General features: G+C 37.0%; 3 protein-coding genes across 4 annotated transcripts; all 3 read left to right on the top strand.

Annotated features, from left to right (window-relative positions):
* The first annotated feature begins 2,427 nt into the window (after positions 1–2,427).
* LOC127804705 (uncharacterized) lies at positions 2,428–15,301 on the top strand. 2 transcript variants are annotated; one of them, XM_052341646.1, is made up of 14 exons: positions 2,428–2,636; positions 2,721–2,802; positions 2,982–3,092; positions 8,526–8,623; positions 8,718–8,801; positions 8,893–9,035; positions 9,266–9,338; positions 9,448–9,493; positions 9,674–9,783; positions 10,035–10,142; positions 10,226–10,285; positions 11,515–11,576; positions 12,310–12,622; positions 14,378–15,301. In XM_052341646.1, the coding sequence occupies exons 1-14, from the start codon at positions 2,574–2,576 to the stop codon at positions 15,077–15,079; spliced, it is 2,055 nt and encodes a 684-aa protein (XP_052197606.1). In that variant the 5' UTR covers positions 2,428–2,573; the 3' UTR covers positions 15,080–15,301. The 2 variants fall into 2 exon arrangements, with proteins under 2 accessions (XP_052197606.1, XP_052197608.1); XM_052341648.1 differs by lacking the exon at positions 2,428–2,636 and adding an exon at positions 8,123–8,160.
* A 1,585-nt stretch (positions 15,302–16,886) lies between these two features.
* LOC127804273 (G2/mitotic-specific cyclin-2-like) lies at positions 16,887–19,758 on the top strand. Its single transcript, XM_052341108.1, has 10 exons — positions 16,887–17,141; positions 17,286–17,400; positions 17,510–17,566; positions 17,694–17,895; positions 18,015–18,137; positions 18,223–18,312; positions 18,402–18,623; positions 18,703–18,801; positions 18,907–19,085; positions 19,203–19,758. Exons 1-10 carry the CDS (start codon positions 17,087–17,089, stop codon positions 19,345–19,347), a joined length of 1,287 nt encoding a protein of 428 aa, XP_052197068.1. The 5' UTR covers positions 16,887–17,086; the 3' UTR covers positions 19,348–19,758.
* Positions 19,759–20,271: 513 nt separating this feature from the next.
* LOC127804274 (phosphoserine aminotransferase 2, chloroplastic-like) lies at positions 20,272–22,016 on the top strand. Its single transcript, XM_052341110.1, has one exon. The coding sequence runs from the start codon at positions 20,557–20,559 to the stop codon at positions 21,838–21,840; it is 1,284 nt and encodes a 427-aa protein (XP_052197070.1). The 5' UTR covers positions 20,272–20,556; the 3' UTR covers positions 21,841–22,016.
* Positions 22,017–22,822: the final 806 nt, after the last annotated feature.

The following is a 22,822-nucleotide window of genomic DNA, read 5'->3' as shown; positions in this document are numbered from 1 at the left end:
CTATTCACCTTCAAACTGAAGGAGAAATATAGAATATTTTAAAAAAAATTGCTCTTAACGCAATACATTTTATATCTTTCTGTTTAAATTGAACCTGAAAAATTATAAAATATTTTCTATAATTAAATAAGCTGTCTATATAAATTTTTATATATGATTTGGAATTAAGACACAATCCAATCAAAACCGAAATTTTGTTTGGTGAATGAACTCAATTTGGGTTCAAAATTTTAAACTCAATTATGATTTATTTAGATCTTAAAAATATATAAAACTCAAATAACTCAACTCATTAACATCTATATAAATAAAAAGTCTCATATATCACCTATAGAGTTAACTTAAGTCACTCAATAAGAGTAAATTATAATTGTGTTTACCACCACGATTTTAATTTATTTATTGAGTGTTTAAGTTTCAATTCAAACAAAATATTGAAGAACGATAGTTTGGTCCTAAGTCTTGGCAGTAAAATTGATTGATTTTTAGGCTCATTCAATCTAATAGAGAGTGAAAATTAGTCAATAGTAATTAAATATTAACAATTGTTAAAATAAAGACAACAAATACAATATGTAAATATATAGACGCATTTTTAAAAAATATATATATATATATTTTGAAATTAAGAGGGGAAAAAAGGGTTATGATTAAATGAGTCTAATCTTAATCAATTAGATCCTCAATTTAAAATTTTTCAGAAGTTTGATATCTATTCAATTCAATTAAAGATGTGCAAAAAAATAGATAAATTGTGCAAATCAACCAAACCAAATTGTACTACACCACACTGTGAGATTTTTTGAGAAAAGCGGTTCGACATAATTTGAAAAATCATCAAATTATGTGATTTTTAGTATGAGAATTTCTTAGTTCAATTTTTAACCAATCGCCTTAGTAGTGTATTAATAATAAAATTAAAAAATAAATTACAAAATATATAAAAGCTCAAAAGGGTGCATTAACCTTAATTTTATTATTCTTCTTCGATCTCCATTCTACCTAGTCCCCGCCATAATAACTCCGTTGCAACTTTTCCATTTCGCCTAGCAACTCATCAAGCCTACTACTCGATACGCCAACTAAAATGTCACAGCAACTCTACTTCACCACAACAACTTCTTTACAACTCATCGAGTCCGTCAATTAGAATGTCATAACAACTTTACTTCACCACACAACTCATTGAGTCCATTGCTTGATACACCAACCAAAATGTCCCAGCAACTCTATTTCACCGCACCAATTCCACATTACAACAATTAGATCACCACAGCAACTCATCGAGTGTGTCGCCCGATATACTAACCACATCATCACAGCAACTTCACGTCATCGGATATCGCTAACCAGATTGTCTGTGAGGCCTCGAACGCACCGAGATCACCAGTGAGGCCTCAAACGCATTTGACTCGATGAGCAACTCCATTTATTTGACTTACCAATTTGACTCAATCAATTTATAGTTATTTACTTATTTATGAATTTTTTTAGATCTTTGAAATTGTTGGGAAAATATATCCAGTGTTATATTCCCTATTGCTTGTGATTTGTTCCAATTTGGAAAGTTGTGAGATTGACTGCCTAATGCTTACCATCTGTTTGATGAATTCCCAATTTGAATTCTACAGTCAAAACTTGTGATCTTATTCACAAAAGCAAGTATTTTCATAGATCAAATCATATTGAATTGTGGAAACCAAACAACGTCGAAACAAACTCCACCAAAGATGTAAGACATTCATCAAATTGCAGAAATTGCATTGAATCAAATCACAAAATGGGGTGCGATTTTTGCTTGCCAAATCAAACCGCGCAATTTGATTTTATAAGAAAATCACATGTGTAGTTTGAAGTATTGAAAATGCTAAAAATCAATCAAATCGAGTCACGCGCATCCCTATATTTAATTTAGATCTGAGTAGTCTAAATAAACACTCTTATTTATTTAGATATAAACTTATATATAATTTTGCATGGAATTACAATTCACATGATTTATAAATTCTTGTATATACCTAATGAATTTTTATCAACAAAATATGCATAGACCATAGAGATAAACTTAAAAAATATATACCTATGCCAATTTTAAAAGAGAAGTGAATGGAAGCTTTGAATTTTGTTTATTGATAAAATTAATTTTAATAATCTTTTAAAATTTAAATTATCATTAACTTAATGACCCTCAATTTTTTGATTAGAAAAATGTGTTATGATCATTTAGTATTTAATAATTTTTTAGTAAATATAAAACAAATAGAAATTATTTTACATTAATTTATATGAATTTTCAACATCTCTCATTATTTTTTTAACGATTATCCTTCGTAGGGCACCAACGCGATGCCTCTTCTCTCGGGAGCAGGCGAGACCGACATTGAACTTTTGGTGGTAACCTATAAAAAAGCAAAAGCGGATTATCATTAAGCCGAACGTTAAACAGCAATTCTCAAGGCACGCCGCACGCCGCACGCCGCACGCCGCACGCCGCACGCCGCGAGCCCCGCAGCCACCTCGGATGGAAGCTCCTCCTAACTCGACTTTGTTGACGTCATGCCCCCAATGATCTCATGGCGATATCCCTCAGACGCAATGCCCTGTTATCTCGCCTTAAGGCAGTGTTCGCCGTACAGGTGTTCTCTCCGTGTGCTTTCTTTGAGGCCTTTATTCGAACACGTTTAGGACAATTCTTATCTAGCTAGAGTTTTAACTTGCAGAGATTTAACCACACCTTAGTCAAAACTGGAAAACAAGCTCAACTCTCAGCTCGAATGGGGTCTGATTCGGGGCTAGAGCGAGGTGCAGACGTGCTCAAATTTATCCTACTTAGTGCTTCTATTTCAGTTTGTGCTTCTATTTGTCCACTTACATATGCATCAAGTACCGGGATTTGATCCCTTCTACAGAATAACTGTTAGTTTATGTAACTAAAAACATGAAATTGGAAGTTAATTTTTTGAGAAAAATGACTCGGTTAGGGGAAATTGACATGTCAAAATGGAGAATACTGGACTCTAGGACTTTGGGGCTAACTTGGTCAATGGTATCTGCGCCCTCATGGATTGTTCTGAAAGTGCTTCAGAGTGCAGGTAATTTTTCTTGCCTTTTTTGCATCTTTCATGTTGTTGACCTCATCTTCAGCCATGCTGTGCGGTTCTTGCTATGCATGTTGGTGTCTTGTTAAGCTTAGTCACATTCTTTTTGCCTATTATACTACCATATTGAGCAAGGAAGCTTGTGCTTTTACACCCTTCCCACCTTTAAACACACACCATCGGATTTGATGTTTAAAGCTAACCAATTAATTGATATACTCACATTGACAATGTTGGTAAACAAACAGTTGACTGATATACACTATTCATTTTTGTAACTGATTGGTAGAGATGTCTGAGAACTGGTAGTTAGAGTTATTAAAGTTCTTGTGCTATATTCGCTTTGTGAGATTATTTCCAGTTCCATTTGCAAGTATGCTGAGTAAATAAGTAGTTGCATATGATAAATATACCATTGGATTTTCTGGTGGGAATATAGATAAAGGCGTTATTGTGGAGTAGCAATTCTATCTTGGATTTTCTGCTGCTGCTACTGGGAGCTTCAGTTTATATTGTCTAGCCTTTTTCATTTTTCTCCACCTCAGTTTGCAAGGTTATAAACCGTTGTTAGTTCTCACATGCAATGCAATATCATTATAAGGACTGATGATGCATGTGACAGAAATATATATATGTATATATATATTTCTCTTCTTCTAGCATTTGTGCTAGTACTTCTCAAACAAAATAAAATTTAGAAGAAAATTGAGAATATGGTCCGAAATATTAAACCTAACCATTTGTTGGCTTGCCTTAAATTGATTCATTTCTTTTTATATAAATAAAAATTTGACATGGATGTGGGACATGAACATGTATGGCAACGGTACCTTGATGCAACAATTTTGAAAAAGTAAGAACATGGCACAAAAGGGTCATTTCAATTGATAAATGTATATTTTAATGTATAAATGAAAATAGTAATTATTCATTATGTTTCACATTATAATACATTTTAGAAAATGTTATTCATATACAGGTTAGAAGTTGAAGAGAAATATATCACAAGCTCATCAATAGTAATTGTTGTTAGGCGTGATCGACCTAAGACCTTATGTACCCATGTGCTACTTCATCTCCAATCAATGTGAGACGTGACATTTTCCTGACCTAATCACACGACACCTTTATCACGTTGGTTCTCACTTTTTTATGGTGAAGCCAAATCTTCCTTGATTATGATGTTTCCAATTGGGCCTACAAAAGTGATAGACGAATGGCGCACTTGAGTCCTACTTTATTGATAGTCTCTCACTACTTTGTCATGAATTCACATCCGAAAAATAATTGTTGATAAGTATAGTTGACCCGAGACCTTATATCCATGTGGTACCACATCTCTAAGTGATATGGAACATACCAAGCATCCGTGCTCCTTAAGTTGCATCTAAAGTGTGCTTAGGATTCAGGAATTGAGGGAAATTGGTGTGGTTAAATTAAAAATCATGTTCCTTTAGAAAGAGCAGATTCCAGTTGCAAAAAGTGTTGGGTTGAGCCAAGGCTTAGCCACCTCAACACTTGGATTCAAAAACAGAATACCGAAAAAGAGAACATGAGAACATTCGATAAACGATTAGATACGCATAAACAGAAATAAATCAATGAACAATGCGTAAAGAACACACAGCTATTTTACCATGGTTCACCCGTTAAATAGGGTTACATCCACGTTGAGCTCTGGCGAGGAGAACTCACTGCACTAATCAGAAAAATGATTGCAACCTCCAGATACATTTCTCTCATTCACTCACTATACAAATGATAGCTCTCTAACAAAAATGCCCCATAACCACAACAAATAGAGATCAGAGGCAAACCCTAAGAACCAGAGAGAAGAAGAAAATTGTACAAAGAATATCGTAAAAGTGAAGAGAGAATGAAACCCTAATCGGTATAATCAATCGGAGGCTGTGCTGCACAAGTCTCGAGAAGACAGAGGAGTATATATAGGCAGAAGCAGTGGTAGAAATGAAGCCTGGGAATCAGATCAACGGCCTCAAATGCAGTAGGCTAAATGACAAAATGGTACGGGGGGAAATCAAATGAGCCGTGAAACGACGAGGGGGGTTGCCATTTGGCCCTCTGTGCTCTGTTGCTCCAAAACGAAACGACAACATTTTGGAGCAACCATTGAGCGGTTGCCAGGTGGCCCTCCACCCCTTATCAAAACAACAACGTTTAGTTGATGCTTCACCATACTTCACAAAAAGAGTACACTAAAGGGGATGCTCTTTTAAATCTTAGATTTCATTTCTTTAATTATGGAACTGGTTTGGATCATCAGGGCATATATCGCAACACTTTTACATATCAGTGCATGTGGACCGTAGGAATAATGTAAAATCTGCTGTAATAGAGGATTAAGGAAAGTTTTCCTGATAAGTCAATTAAATTAAATCAAATAAGGTCTTGAGGGGGCATGACCATTGTACAAAAGCATAGAAAAAAGGTTAATTGTACAGTGCATCAGAATAAGGTTGGCCTAAGTGATACTGAAAATTATTTAAGGATGTTCAATACTCCGGTTACCTTTCACTACAAGAGCCCCTTGATTTCTTTTATTCCCAGGACTTCTTACTTCTAGTTAGACTCAAGAGAGGAGGGTGAGGGGTTGGGGGTGGGTGAATTGAATCTATATAAAATTTAACAAATCTTTTATTAATTTTTTTAGTTTGATGTATATTTAGTGGAAATATTAAATCTTGTATCTTAACAACCAAACTACAACAAGAGAACGCAAGAGGTTTAATAGTGGTTTGGTGTCTCACGCACCTACATCCACTCACTATAAAGCAATCTCACATTGTGTTCCTCTATCAAATTCCCTGAAGTTTTTCTCGCAAGTTCACCTTAGAAACTTGGTTTACAACTCTTAGATCTGGTCAGGTTCTAAGTAATTGAACAACATAATTAAGGTGCAGTGCTTTGTATTTGGAGATTCTAGAATGAATGGGCTTGAAAAAACTTTGAGTGAGCTTTTGATTGCTTTGACCTTTTGGGCCTTCTCTCTTGAATGTGCAGCTTTAAATGCATTTCATAAACTTCTTGTTGTTTTTGTGAGGGCTTATTTATTGCCCAAGGCCGGCCTTTAGTTGTCCTCATCAACTATATTGATAGTACAAGCTTGAAAATGACAACCTGCAGTAAGAGGAAATGTATAGAAAGCCAACCATTTATGACCAATAATTAATGGTGGGATTGACTGTCCTTGGGGACAGTTGATTGATAGATCAACTCATACAAAAAATTCCAATTTTAACCAAAGACATAATTCTTAAAGAGATCATAGGGGTTCTTAATCATTTGATTAATGCAAGTTGGCTCAACAATCACATCTTGGAGGTTGCAAATTTCTGAACCAGACCAGATTTTTCAGGCTTTCGGCCTTCCATTCAGTTTATTCAAGTCAGATTTTGAATTATCTACACTAAATTTTTGGGATCAGAGATTACCTGCTCTGAGCTGTGGATATTTTCTTGACGTGTCAAACAACATCGTGGAATAAAAAAACTGAAGGATCATTTTGAACAAGTAATGAACTGAGAACTGGATTGGATCGGCTGGGTCAAACTGTCAAACTGAAAACCAGTCTGGTTAATGATGAAAATTGGCCAGAAAAAAACTGGTCAGTTTTTAACCTGACTGTGGTTTAACTGGTGAACCAGCGAAGCTGGGTGTGTCATCGGTTGGCCAACAGTGTCTTCTCAACCATAAATCAAATCCAAAACCCTAATAAAGTTCAACACTGATTCAAAACACAAACCTTTTTATCAGTTTGCTCCCAAATCAAAAAGTCCTGAATCAATTCAAACCACCTACATTCAATTTTGACTTTGCAAACATGGCTTTACCATTGTTGCTCAGCAACCAGAATGAGTCTGATAAACTAGCTTACAGGTGAAAAGAGAAATGAGAGATTAGGAGATAGAAGAAAATGGTGCAACAATAGAAAGAGAGAGCCAAGTTTGAACTTCTTGTTAAACTAGTCCTGCAACTCTTTTTCTTAAGTAATGCTGACGGTTGCTTTCTTCTTATTTTGTTCACTTTCTTTTGAGATTTCTCATTTGAGAGGAGAAAAGGGACTCCTTGAGGAGTCTCCTCAAAAGTTCTTGTAATTTGCAGGGACTCCTCAAAAGGACCTTGCAAATTGCAGGGAGCAGGCACAAGTGTTGTCCCATAAATTGTAATTTAAATTGTATAATTATTATATTCAATTATAATTATATAATATAAAAGAAAAATATTAATTTTGATTAATTTTATATATTTTATTTTTATTTTTACAGTATAATTTTAATTTTTTTGTACTTATTTATTTAATAAAAATTACTTTCCAGTTTGACTCTGGTTTGACCACACTTGGGCCATTGAACCTCTCACCTCTCCCCTTTCCAGTTTGATAGTCGATCCAGTTTTCTGAACATTGTGAACAAGTGGTTGAATTCAAGAGTTTCAGAAAGATTGAAAAAATGTATTGAATATGTGGAGACTACTGCCTAGAAGAAAATATCCAACAAGAAGAGCCTCACAAAGATAAAGTTGAAGATAAATCTTTATCAGTTTTAAAATAAAGGCTTGAAAGATTCATTTTGAAGACTTCAGTACCAGAAAAATGAAAGATAAACTTTCACCTTATGCCATGTGCAAAATTATTCTTCCACGTAAGTAGAAATGTATCGTGTTAGGGAACAAAGTAGCGATGACATGTTTTTCAGAAATGTGGGCTTCCCTAGTGCACGAGGCTCTTGCTATATGAGGATTGGGGGAGGGTTGTGTTTCAGAAATGTAGGACCTCAAATATAATTTTTGAGAATGAGAAACAACCAACTTCAATTTTCAGTGTGAACTATTTGATGAGCAAGTCCTATTTGAGGTTGTACCAATGACTACATCTATATCTTCTTAAGGTCTACATGGATTTTGTGCCAAAGGTGGCATGCATGACACCTGGTCAAATATACTTAAACCATAACTAAATTGCTTGATGGTGTTGAATCAGCTTTTAATGGTTTTTCTTGTAGCAGGTTTATTTTTGTCAGCATGGAATTTCAGTTTTCTACAGGTATAGAGCTAAGACTGTTTGCATGCTATGAAATCTGCTGTAATAGAGGATTTAGGAACTTTTGAGAGAATGACATTCGAATTATAGTTTCTGCCTTTGTCCCTTCCCTTCTTCCTGTGGCTTTTGGGGACCCACAAGTCATGGATTTGAGCCATTTTTTGCTTGAAACTGATTTCTGGACAAAACCGGATTTTGCATTTTTTGGATTGGTCCTAACTTTATTTGGTTGACCTTGAATTAACTACATCAGAAACACATGAAGTATCTTGATCTTGAACTTCTGTATTAAATGTCTTATTGACAGGAGTCCTTTTGCTTGTCATTCTTTGATGTTCTTCCTTCATGAAGAATTTGTTAATGTGCAGGATTTGAAGCCTACTTGGTTGGCGGATGTGTGAGAGATCTACTTCTGAATAAAATTCCTAAAGATTTTGATGTGATCACCACAGCGACACTTAAACGGGTATCATACTACTGTTTTGAACACTTGGAAACTCCTGAGCAGCAACATAGCATTTTGCATATGAAGTTCAAGTAGTTTTTTTTTTTTACTACAGATCAGGCAGGAGTTTCGCCGTTGTGAAATTGTTGGACGCCGTTTTCCTATATGTAGGGTGCATATCAAAGGTTCTGTTGTTGAGGTTTGTATATTTGTTTCTGCAGTGTCTTGTTTCCTATGTATAATGGACTGGCCATTTGTATCGATCATTATTATTATCATCTTGAAACCAGGTATCCAGTTTTGAGACAGCAGTCAAAACCAAAAATTCTAAAGAAAAAGAAGAATGCCAATTCTCTCAAATGCCACATGGCTGTGACAGAAAAGACTTCGTTATCTGGAGGGATTGCATGGGTCGGGACTTCACAATTAACAGGTTACTTCTTATATTCGGCCTTTTGTTAATATGAAGTTCTAGTGGATAAAGGCATGTTGAGTTCAGTTACAGAGTTCTAGGCCCCACATCAAGAGGAATTTATTTTCATCGTCTATGCATCTAAAATATCGACATGAAAATACAAAATACTTGCTGTTTATCTGAACCTTTTAAATTTTTTGACACCGCTTGACTAATTGAAGATTGTGTTTGTGAAATTGTGGAAACAGTTTATTCTTTGACCCCTTCGTGAACAAAATCTATGATTATGCCAATGGAATGGTGGACTTGCAATCTTTAAAGGTGACTCCTTTAAGTTAGGTGAAAGAACCAGCATTTCCGTTGTTATTTTCATTTTATTTTGTCCAAAGCTTTAGTGATGTCTTTTCTTTTCTTTTCATTTTACATTCAGCTGCGTACATTAATCCCTGCTCAGCTGTCTTTTAAAGAGGATTGCGGTATGTTATCCATATTTTATGTATATACTTGTTTAACATCATCATAGGTATATGTGGAGCCAGTGGCACAAAATAAAAGATGTCACCACTAGTAATACTAGCCAAAAACCAAAAAAGGAGTCAGTGGCCTACTTTGGTAATACAAACTGACAATAATTTATAAATATGATCTTTATTCAGCCAGAATCTTGAGGGGCTTGAGAATTGCAGCTCGTCTTGGTCTGTCCTTCTCAAAGGAAACTGAGTTTGCAATACGTAAACTCTCTTCGTCCATAGCAACCTTACCACAGGTATGCTGAAAAGTTCAAGACCACTTTGCTAACTGAATCTGGTAACTTAAGGTTCCTCAGCTGCTGTGGGCCTTTGTTGGACATTTCTTTCTCTATTGTCTGTGAAAGTACTTTCTCTTCAATATTGATTTCATATGTTTTGACCAATGAAAAGAGATTCTTTACAGTAGATATTTGGATAGTCTGGTTGTCCATTTTTTGGGGGTATCAACTCTTTCATTGTTTACTGAAAAGACATTTTACTTACTCAGTGTAGAATAATGATGGAGTTGAACTATATGCTGTCCTATGGAGCTGCTGAACCTTCTCTTTGTTTACTTCAGAGATTCAACCTGCTTGAAGTTTTGCTGCCATTTCATGTAAGTTGTTTCACAGTTGCCACTTTGCTGTTTAGTTTTTATCAGAAGTAAAAGCTTATATTCAAAAACTTTTTGAAGTGCAGGCTGCATACCTTGCTCAACAAGCCTGCAGAAAATCCCATCAAGGTTCTATAATGTTGATGGTAAACTTCTGTTTTATTAAACTTCTTCTGTGAATGGCAACATAAGGCCCCATAGGTGTGTATAAGTTGTTCCTATGAAATACAGATAAAAACACAAGAACACGGCATTTTCCAAAAAAGTAGGGTGTGACACGTCTGGGGTACGTTAATTAATAAAATAAATTTATATTTCTAATGGCATAATAAAGTGCCAAAACTATATTGCTAACTCATAAATATGCGTTTGAATTTCATAATCCAAGATTCCAAATGAATTAAGTCTAATCTAATTAGCAATCAACTCACAAGTCATTACTCATTTCAAATTTAAGCACCAAAACAAGTATTTAAGATTCTTATAAGAAAACTCAATATAAATACTAGAGCTAAGAAATAAACGAAAAATGTAAATCAATCATTCATTCTCTGGGTTTCTTCATCTTCAACTTCAGTAACATCATTAATATCATCTGCAAAACCACACAAGTCCTCTTCATCAAGAGAAAGATTGGCTACTTAAAGCATCCCAATATCCTCAAATGAGTTAAAAGAATCTCCAGCTCTTTGCACATCTTATTCTCTCTTTTCATATATTGTAGAGATTTTCTTGATAAAAGGTGAAGGTTTCCATGAATGAAAATGGCCTACGTCCTTTTTTTTTATTATTATTTTAGGTCACTATTAGGATTCTCCTTTAAAATTTTCAGTTTTCACCCAGGAGTGTCAGCAAAGTGCAAGTCACTGTATCCAACATGCTGGCAACACCAGCGACGCAGCCCTAGGGGGCGTGTTTGTGGTTTATAGGTTGTTCTTGACATGATAAGTTATACTTATTTCTTTTGTGCTAAAATTTTGTTTGACCTATTACTTCATAAAATGAAATTGTTCTAATTAAAGATAATTCAAAGCATCTTGAAAGAGACATGCCCATGCACAGTTTCACCCTTTTTTGTCATTAAATTAAATATGGCTAAAGGATTTAAGGGTGAAACTCACTAGAGGTTAAATGGTGATTAATTAAGCAAATCTGGTGAAGTAACCTCTAGCCGGGGAGTGCTGAAAAATTTTAAATTAGTGAGATCGTTTGGGTTTTATTGAATAAAATTACCCAGTTTTTGGTTTATTTTATTATCAGTAACATCCCTGGAGGGGTGGGGCATTACAGTAAGTGACAGTCCTTTGCTCTAAACCTGTGTGTCTCAATCATTCATGCACGGTTTTTTTACTAGTATTATCTTCTTCTTTTGCAGAAATTATTCTTCAATTTGGATAAGTTAGTTACTTGTGATCAACCATCAGATTGCAGTTTGTGGTAAGTTGATTTTTTAGATGAATGAAAGAGTATATTTTCATGGTATCATTCTTTCTCCCAGTTTCTTCAAGTCACTGTCATGTTTACCTTATTGGAGTCCTTATCACATAATAACAGAGAAATCAACCTTTTCATTTCTAGAGGCTTTTAGTTTAATGTAATTCTTTTGACCTCTAATTCAGTATGGCATGCAAAAGGACTGCTCCCAGCATGCATTGCTTGCATTCTTGATTCTTCTTTAGGCAAGTACCTTTTTTGTTGTTTTGCAGTCCAATTGCCGAAACTTCTTTTTTTTTTTGTGCTAATAAATACATGAGTGTAAACTGGATTCCTTCTGATCCTGATGGCTGGACACATGATCCTTCCTTTCATTATGATGTCTGGTGAACTCTCACACAGTGGAAATCATATTAATTCTGCATTTGTAGGCAGGAAAATGCAATAAATCATCTTCATTAGCTTTCAGCATTCTTTGATTGCATCCTCGGCACTTACATATGGGATGATGCCATCTGAATCAATATATAGATTTTGAATATCGTCAGATCCATACACAGTGGTTTTAATGGCTTTAACCATGGTCCACCTTTTGAGTTGCTCTCTGGAATTTTTGTACTGCACTGTTGCTTGTGCCATCCCTAATATGTGGCCTTTACATTTAGTACGTCTTCCAATTTCCTCTGTTAGTACTGCAATAACGGTTTATTGATCCTATTTTATGTGAATGTGACAGGGTTGGTCTTCTGGCATTTCACCTGGCATTAGTAAATAATCCTCAAAATGCTCTTGTAGTTTGGACTTTTGCTTCTGTCCTTTATCATCAAATATGGAAAGATGGTGTCAAATTTGCAAGAGAAAATGTTCAAGCACCAATTGATTTTTCACCTGAGATTTCAGACAACTGCAACTTCATATCTGATGATGAACTTGCGGAAAGAGTCAGTCAGTTTGCAACAATGGTCCAAGAGTCTGTTGGTGCTTTGACTGAGACAGAAATCCTCCTCCAATTAATGTCCAGATTTCCTGATTATCCATGCCCTGGTTTGGTAAATTCATCCTTACTCATGGATAAGTTTTTGTTGTTAATAATGCAAGTTCACTGTGCTGGTCACTTAATGTGGCATCAACCCTGCTGCCAGAGTTTGTATTAAGGGGTCATGATAACTAGACAGTTTTTAGGCTTTTCATTTTATTTCGTCAGCTTGTCTCTGCTCTAACTTTTCATCGGGGAACAATATAGCACATGCATGTGGTAATCGTTAAATTTTAGTCCATGACTGAATTATGTCAAGGGTTCTAAAGTGTGAAAGGGAGGTTGTGGGAGAGGACCCAGGTCGAGGGACCTTGGGTTTGAGTGTAAGATACTATCCACACCCACACACATAATTCATGCTTGTATTTGTAGCTTTTACTGCATTTAAGTGCTAAATAGGATTGTTTACTAATAGGAAACTCTTAATTATTTCCAAGTGGGCCAATGTTAACCTTTTTTTTTTACTGGCCAAAAAAAAAGAAGGAAAAAACATGTTGGCATGCATGCACCATGCAGGAGAGCGAACAATCAGCAGCAAAAACTATTATATGTATGAAAGTAACTGAACCTGCTATCTAAAGCTGGTGACTTTTTGAGGGAGGGAAGTATCTCATTAGCAGCAAAATGTGTATCATTGAAATATGGTTTAGTATATTAAACTTTGTTGAGAATTTTTCTTTAACCAACGCTAGAACTATGTATCCCACCATACCGATATGTGTACCTGAATGGATATTTTGGAATGGAGATCATTTACTTCCTTCTGCTCTATTAATGATCAGTAATTACATATATTAGATTTGACAACTGCATTAAACAGGTAACAAACACAATTATACTAGAACAGTATGAATATATTCGAATTGCATCTCCTTAGAGAAATTTGTATTGGTTTTGGAAAACTTCTACTGTTGAATTATTTTGCCTCTTACACATTATGTATTTAATAACAAGAATGAAGCATTATCATTGTTTTAGAATGAGGATGTGGTCCAATAGCGTGGGGCAGGAGGGGAGCAGGCAGACGCCTTGCCTCCTGCATTCCATACGTGCACAAGTTGAGCCTTTCTTGAGTTGTTTATGAACCAATCTAGTTGGATTTGATTTTCTGAAAGATATTTAAAGCATAACAGATTTGGGTTGGAGAAGGAAAAACTCTTCACACTGAGCGCTTTATTGATGGAATTCAGAACAAGAAAATTGAAATTTCGCATGATACAGGTTACCATGTTAGGTATTGTCTTAATGCTGACATGTCAAACTTGTATGGCTTGTTTAGGTGATGAATGTAAGATTCTAAGTAGCTTTGTGGTGATTTATATTTAAATTGTATATTGGCGGTGACTTATAATTTTTTTCCCTAAAATGATGTCAATGCTTGTAGCATGATAAATAACGAAACTTTGATTGTTAATACTAGATCTAAAACAGATATTCATGGTACATTACATCATGAATATGGTTATATGTTAAAAGGATGTATCTTTTTATTAGTTTAAAGTGTAATGTGCCTAGTAAAGTGTATGTCCAGTTGACATTTCATCCCAGGGACCCAGCATTACTCAACCTAGGTGCCCCCCCCCACCTTGCCCCATCCTGGTTTGTTTATGCACCTCCATGGCCCTCAAGGGCAGTCCAGGATCCATTTTGATCATTTCATTGCCATCTTTGCTTGGCATCTGCTTGTCATGATGGCTGGGATTAATTTGCATGTTTATTCATGTATTTTACAGAAGTTCAGAAATTTCTTTGTTTTTATTCCCTTCAGGTGTTTATATCAAAGAAAAGCGGGAAAGATGCTGCTCTACTCTTTCGGATGCTGGTGCATAATGCTAAATCTCTTACGAAGAGGAGGAATTGTCCTGATATCAACTATAATCTGCTTGGGAAGGGAGATGTATGGGAGACCAGGTTTGTCCTCGGGAAAATTATTATGAACGCCATGAGCAGTGGGGCTGTCCAAGAGAGTAAAGTTGTGGAGGAGGAGAAAGATCCGGGGCAGGCTCTTGGGATTAACCAGGATCCATTGACCTCTAATATTGAAGTGCACCACATTGTTAAGGACAACAAAAAACGTAACTCATCACCATCTAGTGCTGAACACCCGCAGGCAAGGGCCAAGAAGCAGAAGTCAGTTGGGGAAACGTTAAACCTGCTGGATGACGGGAGAACTAAGAAGAAAAAGGCGGTAGCTAATAGAAATACGGAGAAGAGAGCCAAGCAGCAGCAAGAGATGATTGAGAAGCATTTGAAAATGCTGGAAGGGGAACATAATGAATCACAAGAAGTGAGAAATACGCCGGCGAATTCAGTCGAGAAGTGTCATTCAGACAGAACCAAGCAGCAGAAAGGAGTTTTAGAAAGCAAGCAGCGGAAGACAATTACAAAGAAGAGTGATAAACACAAGACGGATGTAACAGAGAAGCAACAGGATATGCCCCTTCGGGTTCTTTCTGGTCTGTTTAGGTGAACAGACTATTTTGTGAATCATTTTGTTTGTTCAGGATCTCTTCATATATCTGACAGATCTAGCTAATTTGCGGTTTCCCTCTGTTTTTTGTTTTACAATTTGTAGTAATTAGTTTTGAAATTTTTTCCATCTATGTTCAGGTATTCGATCTTTGTAACAACAGTTGGCACTTACAAGAGGTATTTTTGTTCAAATGGGTTGTACTAACTCAATTACAGCATGAGATTATTGCGTTTCTTTCTTCTTCTTTTTGATTAGGTTATTGCTTTTCTTTTTAACTTTGTTGAGATGAGATTGAAGCAAGAGAACATGCTTTGCCTTTACCTTTGTAGTTTCCTCTTCCTTTCTGTACTCTTTGGTGGGTGAAACATACAAATGCAGCTGCTGAATTGCTTGTGCTTCTATTTTGAAATTAAAAATTAGAGATGATGTTTGATAAAAGAATATTTTGTGTTTTATCATAATTAAATATATTAAAAAAAACATTTTATATCAACCATTCCTAAAGAAGGTGGTTTGATTGATGGTGTCATTGGAAGATGGGTAGTCTAAGTGGACGTAAGAATTGTAGTTCGTTGGTTGTAAAAAGTTAAATTAATAAAAAATATTTTTTTATCTTTTTATTTTTAAAAAATTAAAAAAATATGTTCATTTCTTAGAAAACAAAATGAAAATTGAAAATTACAACAAAATCCAACGGGCCAAAGAGACTCTAAGTGAGGTTTGGTTTTTCAAATTGCTCTAAATTTATTTAACTAAGGTTGAAAGAGTTAGCATTTTTGTTTCTAAGGCAATATTTAACCCCAAAATATAGTACAGTTATTGTATTTTCATTTTGAAGAATGAGCTAAATTAATTAATAATAATACTGACGACCTTCATGTCTTGTCAGATGTAAAGCATAAAGAAATGCTATCTTTATAATTTTTCATTTAACAAAGCTAGTAGCGGTGTGTGGGGGGGCACTGTTAAGAAATATTTAATACAATTCAAAATTCATTTAGAAGAATTAATTACACTTACAATGATGAGAAGAAACTTAAACAAATAATAATAGGTATAATTAATTATTTAAAGTCTCACCCACTGAAACATATTTAATATGAAGTAAAAATAGTATTATGTAAATTAATAATGTGAGGATAATTAAGTCATCTAAATACACATTAATCTACTTGTGGCTTCATTGCATTGCATGATCTTTAACAATATTATTATTATACGTTTCTTTAACAATATTACTATACTGTTGTTTATATTTACATATTTAGAAAAAAAAAGCAAGTTACAATAATTTATAATTATAAAATATTATTGTTATGTCTCAATAATTTAGTAAATTATAAAAGAGCAGAGCTGTCTCAATACATGAGATGATGAAGTTATCTAAACACCAATTATGAATGTAAGCTCTCAAGTTTCAGTGCATGGATGATGTCTGTGGGGGTGTGAAAGCGTAATTGATTCTTGACCACCATAAAGGGGAAAATGCAAATGAGAGCCTTCGAGCCCTAAAAGGGGCCCAAAGTGGAGGAGAGCGCCTCCTCATCCTCATCAAGGACAAGGACAAGGACAACGTCTGCAACCCGCAACCAAACCCAAATCCAATAATTTATTGACATTTTTGCTTACACTTGTAACAAAACTCAAATGATTTCAAAGCAACGACAGTCACATGCCCACATGACCGTTGGGGACCAAATTACGGGCGTTGCCAACCCTATGATCCAACGGCTACATTTCACTAGCCGTTGGATTTGAAAAAAGGTGGGCGTGCCGCAGGAGACAAATACCCAACAATTCTGTCTCCTAGCGACACGCCGTACTTGCTACTTTCCTCTTCTTCTTCTTCTCCTCCTCCTCCTCGGTTCAGTCTGTAGATTTAGGGTTTTCGAGCTAGACTAGATAGATGCTCTCCTAGCCTGCATTCTGCGGTTTGTTCTGAAAGAAGAGGGATCTCTCTCTGGTCTGGGTTTTTGGGGTTTGTCGTTCGGGTAGCCTAAGAAAATGGTGATATCTGATGAGAACAATCCCATTCTGATTAAACCCACAAGGTCTCAAGGTAACTAAACATTCAAACCTGGTGGATCTTGCAATGAGGATATGGTTGAGCATGGAATCATGAGTAAAATTAACCCCAGTTTTCCTAAATTGTTTTCTTCTATTGTTTGAATTTCTTTTTGTTCTTTTGACTTTCGACGAAAAGGAGCGCAATTTGGAGTGGAGATGAGAAACAATCGAAGAGCTTTAGGCGTCATTAATCAGAATTTAGCTGGAGCTCATCCCTACCATCGTGTCGTCAACAAGAGAGCCCTCTCAGAGTAATAAAATTAATCCTCAATGCTTCCAATTTTCCCCCGCTATTATATATATATATTTGTGTGTTTGTTTCTGCAACAGTTAACGTGAACATATAATTTCTGTTCTCAGAGTGCATGAAATCTGTGACAAGAATCTTCTCCATTCGGATCATAGACCCATCACCAGGTCACTTTGAATTCTCTTTCCCTTCAATTCTTGAAAGAGGATACGTATCTTTCCAACCCTTCTGAATTTTGTAAGTAGATTACTGGATTTTTCCTTCAAATTGTGCTAATGTGATTCTTCTTTACAGAAAATATGCAGCCCAGATTGCAAGTGCACAACCGCCTTGCCCGGAGGAAAGTAAGAAATCCAACTCATCATCAACTCAGAATCTCACAATCTGGGAAGATTGTCCAATAACAGATGTGGAGGAAGACAAGGTTTGTACAGACCACCCAGTACCCATGGCCTTGGAACAAACCGAAACAATGCCAGATGAGAAGGATCAGATGGTATATATATATATACTCACACAGACATATATATCTTAGCTCAATCTCTTCTTTCTTGGATGACTTTTGAGTAGTTCACAGATCAAAATAGCTCAACAATATAACCCCTGAAATCACAGGAAGTCGAAATGGAGGACATATTTGAGGATGCCATCCTGGATATTGACAACACCAATGCCAAGAATCCGCTTGCAGTAGCAGACTACGTTGACGATCTCTATGCATACTACAGAAAAATGGAGGTACATTCAGTTTAATTAGTTACGAAAATTCTGTTCACTTCATCCTTATTTTGATCGATGACTGAAAAAGCCTCGCTTTTTGTAGAGTTGTAGCTGTGTTTCGTCCAACTACATGGCTCAACAATTCGACATCAGTGACAGGATGAGGGCCATTCTAATCGACTGGCTTATTGAGGTTGGTGTGCGAAACATGGATCTAGTAGACTGATCAGTATGAGAATATTTGGTTTCTTAAGGATTGATAAAGTTGTCTGAAATCAACAGGTACACTACAAATTTGAACTGAGGGACGAGACATTATTTCTGACGGTTAATCTTATAGACAGATTTTTAGCCCAACAAGCCATGGTAAGGAAGAAGCTGCAGTTGGTGGGTCTGGTTGCTATGCTGTTGGCTTGCAAATACGAGGAAGTTTCGGTCCCGGTTGTGGATGATTTGATTTTCATTTCAGACAAGGCTTACTCAAGGAAAGAGCTCCTTGAAATGGTAACCATTTTAGCCCTCTAAGCTTATTTCATTTCATTTCATTTGTCCTTGATCCTTTTCCCATATGAATAATTTACAGGAGAGATTGATGCTGAATGCTTTGCAATACAACATGTCAGTTCCAACTCCCTATGTTTTCATGAGAAGATACCTCAAGGCCGCCGAATCCGACAAGAAGGCAAGTGGAACTTCAAAGACTAATACACCATCCCAATTACCAAAATTCTGATGTTTCTCTTAACAAATCAATCTAATATGCTAAATGTGGTAAACAAACAAACAGCTTGAGACTCTGTCTTTCTTCCTGGTTGAGCTCTGCCTGGTGGAGTACGAGATGCTGAGATTCCCTCCATCTTTCTTGGCTGCTGCTGCAGTCTACACTGCTCAATGCACCCTCTATGGATTCAAGCAGTGGACCAAGACCTGTGAGTGGTACACTAGCTACTCAGAAGATCAGCTCCTGTGAGTCATCTTGATCCCATCCCATCCCATCCCATCCTATCTCTTCAAAACTTTCAATTCAAAGGCCTTTTTGAAGTTTTCCAGTGAGTAATTGCCAATTTTTCCTCTTGGTTGCAGAGAATGCTCAAAACTGATAGTGAGTTTCCATGACAAGGCAGCAGCAGGGAAGCTAACTGCAGTTCACCGGAAGTACTCGACATCCAAGCTCGGCTGCACGGCGAAATGCCAGCCTGCTCATTTTCTGGTAGGGTCCAAACAATAACAGGAAGATGGTGGGGAACATAAGGCCACCACCACTGCATGCTAACTTAAAAGTGATTTTTATTTGAACTTTGGGTTGATATGGAGAAGAATGTACAACACTGGAGAGTTCGATTCCACTTTCTCAGGGGTTGGAAAATTCAAATGAAATAAATAATTCAGCAACTTGAGTTGCCCCTAATGGGACTAATTACCAAATTCTTGATCATGCAGCCATGGCTGCTTGATTGGACTGTTTCTGTTTTAATTGTTTAATAAAATAATTTTCTGATTGCACATTCTTTTTCTGGCCATTGCTTCTATTAATTTACTTTGGATCAGTTCTGTTCAGACTCCCAATTATCTTTCCTTTTTTCTTGTTAAAATTACAAACTCTCATATACAAAAAAAGAAAAAGAATTATCTACAGAAAAATAATCAAATTTTCACTGAAAATTTTCACGTTTCGAGAGAAAAAAATAAAAATAAAGAATACGGATTCTTTTAATCATTTTAAAATCTTACACAGCAACAAAAAAATTATCATTTTGATTGGGTATTTTCCCCTTTTAAAGCTCTTTTGCTTCTCCTTGTATTGTATTGTATACCTAAAAACAATCAATTTCTCACCTAAAAATTCCACTCTTAGAGAGAGAAAAACAAAGAACTTAAATCCTATAGTAGTAGTAACATAAAATTATCATTTTTATTGGGTCTTTTGCTTTTTAAAGTTCTTCTGAATTGGATACCGAAAAAAGGTTTCTTTTATTTTTACTTTTGTCCATTTATATTTTTGGCAGTTTTTTTAAAGGAGATAGAAATAGAATTTCAAAAATATCTTCCAGCAAGGAATATACACTTGCAAAGTTGCAATGAAAACCCCAGGTCTTGTTCAGCAACTTTTTATGTGCGCCGCCGGCCATCAGCCTGTGGAAAATTGAAGACAAATGATATTGCCACCTACAGTTTTGATCTTGGCAAGGCAAACCAACCACAAAACGACCTCGTTTAAGGACTGTACCCCCAACCTTGGCATTGACAATTCAATTTCCTAAATGCAAGGATCCAGACATAGATCCAATGCCCTGCTCCTTGCCTCTATATATATTCTCCGATTCATGAGCCTTCAAAGTTGCAGATCTTTCTCTGTTCGCCAAGCCCATTTCTTTGAATAATTCTTCACGAGAGAGAGAGAGAGAGAGAGAGAGAGAGAGAGAGAGAGAGAGCTCCCATGGCAATGTCAGCAGCAACCCCTCATTCCTTCCTCCTGAAAAGCCCCAAACGCCACCATCTCTCTGGCAGCCCAACCACCACCACCACCCGCATCAATGCTTTCCCTCTCCACCGCCCTAGAAAGCTCATCTCTATCACTTGCTCCACGGCGGCGCAGGTCCAGGACCGCCCCGCCGCGGCTGACCAATCCCAAGATCGGGTCTTCAACTTCGCCGCCGGCCCCGCCACCCTGCCGGAGGTCGTTCTCAAGAAGGCCCAGGCCGAGCTCTACAACTGGCGCGGCTCCGGGATGAGCGTCATGGAGATGAGCCACCGCGGCAAGGAGTTCCTCTCCATTATCCAGAAGGCGGAGGCCGATCTGCGCGCCCTTCTCGACATCCCCTCCGATTATGCCGTCCTCTTACTCCAAGGCGGGGCCACCACCCAGTTCGCCGCCTTGCCCCTGAATCTCTGCAAGCCCGACGATCCGGTGGATTACGTGGTTACTGGGTCGTGGGGCGACAAGGCTTTCAAGGAAGCGAGTAAATTCTGCAAGCCCAACGTGATTTGGTCTGGGAAATCCGAGAAATACACGAAGATCCCTGCTTTCGATAGCTTGGAACAGAACCCGCACGCTAGGTATTTGCATATATGCGCCAATGAAACCATTCACGGTGTCGAGTTCAAAAACTACCCGATCCCCAAGAACCGAGATGGGTTGTTGGTTGCCGATATGTCGTCGAATTTCTGCTCAAAGCCCGTGGACGTAACCAAATTCGGCGTGATCTACGCGGGCGCGCAGAAGAACGTCGGCCCTTCTGGGGTCACCATTGTAATCGTCCGGAAAGATTTGATTGGGAACGCTCAGGAAATCACTCCAATCATGCTGGATTACAAGATCCACGCTGACAACAATTCGCTCTACAACACCCCACCTTGCTTTGGGATTTACATGTGTGGATTGGTTTTCGAAGATCTCTTGGCCCAGGGCGGATTGGCAGAGGTTGAGAAGAAGAACTTGAAGAAGGCTCAGATACTCTACGACACAATTGATCAGAGCGAGGGGTTCTACAGGTGCCCGGTTGAGAAATCCGTGAGATCGCTGATGAATGTGCCGTTTACGTTGGAGAAGTCTGAACTGGAGGCAGAGTTCATCAAGGAGGCGGCGCAGGAGAAGATGATCCAGCTCAAGGGGCACAGATCGGTGGGCGGGATGAGAGCTTCAATATACAATGCCATGCCTTTGGCTGGGGTGGAGAAGTTGGTTGCATTCATGAAGGATTTCCAAGCAAGGCATGCTTGATTCTGTGGTATTATTTGTTATAGCCTTTGTTTTGTTTTGTTTTTTGCTTCCTGGTGATTTTATCTCATGTTGTTGTCTTATGTCGGTAACCGTTTTTGTTTCTGGATACTATGGGAAAATGATCTATCTTTTTTTCCGGTGAAGGAATTTAGCATGGTTGGGCTTATTATGGTTAATGTCGAGCAAATGGATGGGGGGGTGGGTGAGGTCAAACCTGCTTGTCAATGTTGGTAGAAAGAAGAGCCAATTAAAAGCTGCAAGTTTCCCCCAAACCCAATTGTTTTCTGACTATATTTAAAAAAAAAAAAAAAAAACGCTTATAAGCTCTCCATTTCCATTGATTACCTTCTAAGGAAACATTTTAGTTTGTAGGTATTTTCATGATTATTTTTTGAGGGCTGCAAATTCTGGCTGGTGTTGGTTTCTTATCCTTACTGGGCTAACAGATGGAGTGGACGTAGCAAATTTTTTTTTTTTTTGTTACAATCCAAAATATTGAGGAGTTAATTACCAGCATAATTGATATAGTATGTAACACACAAGAACAAGAGAGAAAATATAAAAATACAAAATTGGAGACGGTGCCCGACACAAAGTAATCAGCGGATGGCACATAGATTTTGCCGCTTTTCAAACTTTCTCCTCCTAATAACACCCATCTTGATTCTTGACCATGACCTGATTAATTAATTAATAATTAATGGACTTAGATATAATGCTGCTGCTTTTCCTTTAGTCCAAGCACCATCTTGGTTGGACGGACCCAGCTTTTTGTGAATATAATATTTGCTCGTTCATAGTTGGGGCTGCTGCCTCTCAAGATCAAGATAGAGAGTTAGAAACTGAATTGAATTGAATTGAATTGGTGAGTGGTTGCTTTTGCTCAAAGTAGTGAAAATGGGGGCAATTCCGTTGTGGCTACTGCGCCTTCAAAACATATGTATGGTAAGGAGTAATTACAAAACTAAACTCTTCCTTATCT

This window comes from Diospyros lotus, chromosome 6, assembly GCF_014633365.1.
Source record: "Diospyros lotus cultivar Yz01 chromosome 6, ASM1463336v1, whole genome shotgun sequence".
Taxonomy (NCBI): domain Eukaryota; kingdom Viridiplantae; phylum Streptophyta; class Magnoliopsida; order Ericales; family Ebenaceae; genus Diospyros; species Diospyros lotus.
This window is presented reverse-complemented; position numbering and strand designations above follow the sequence as displayed.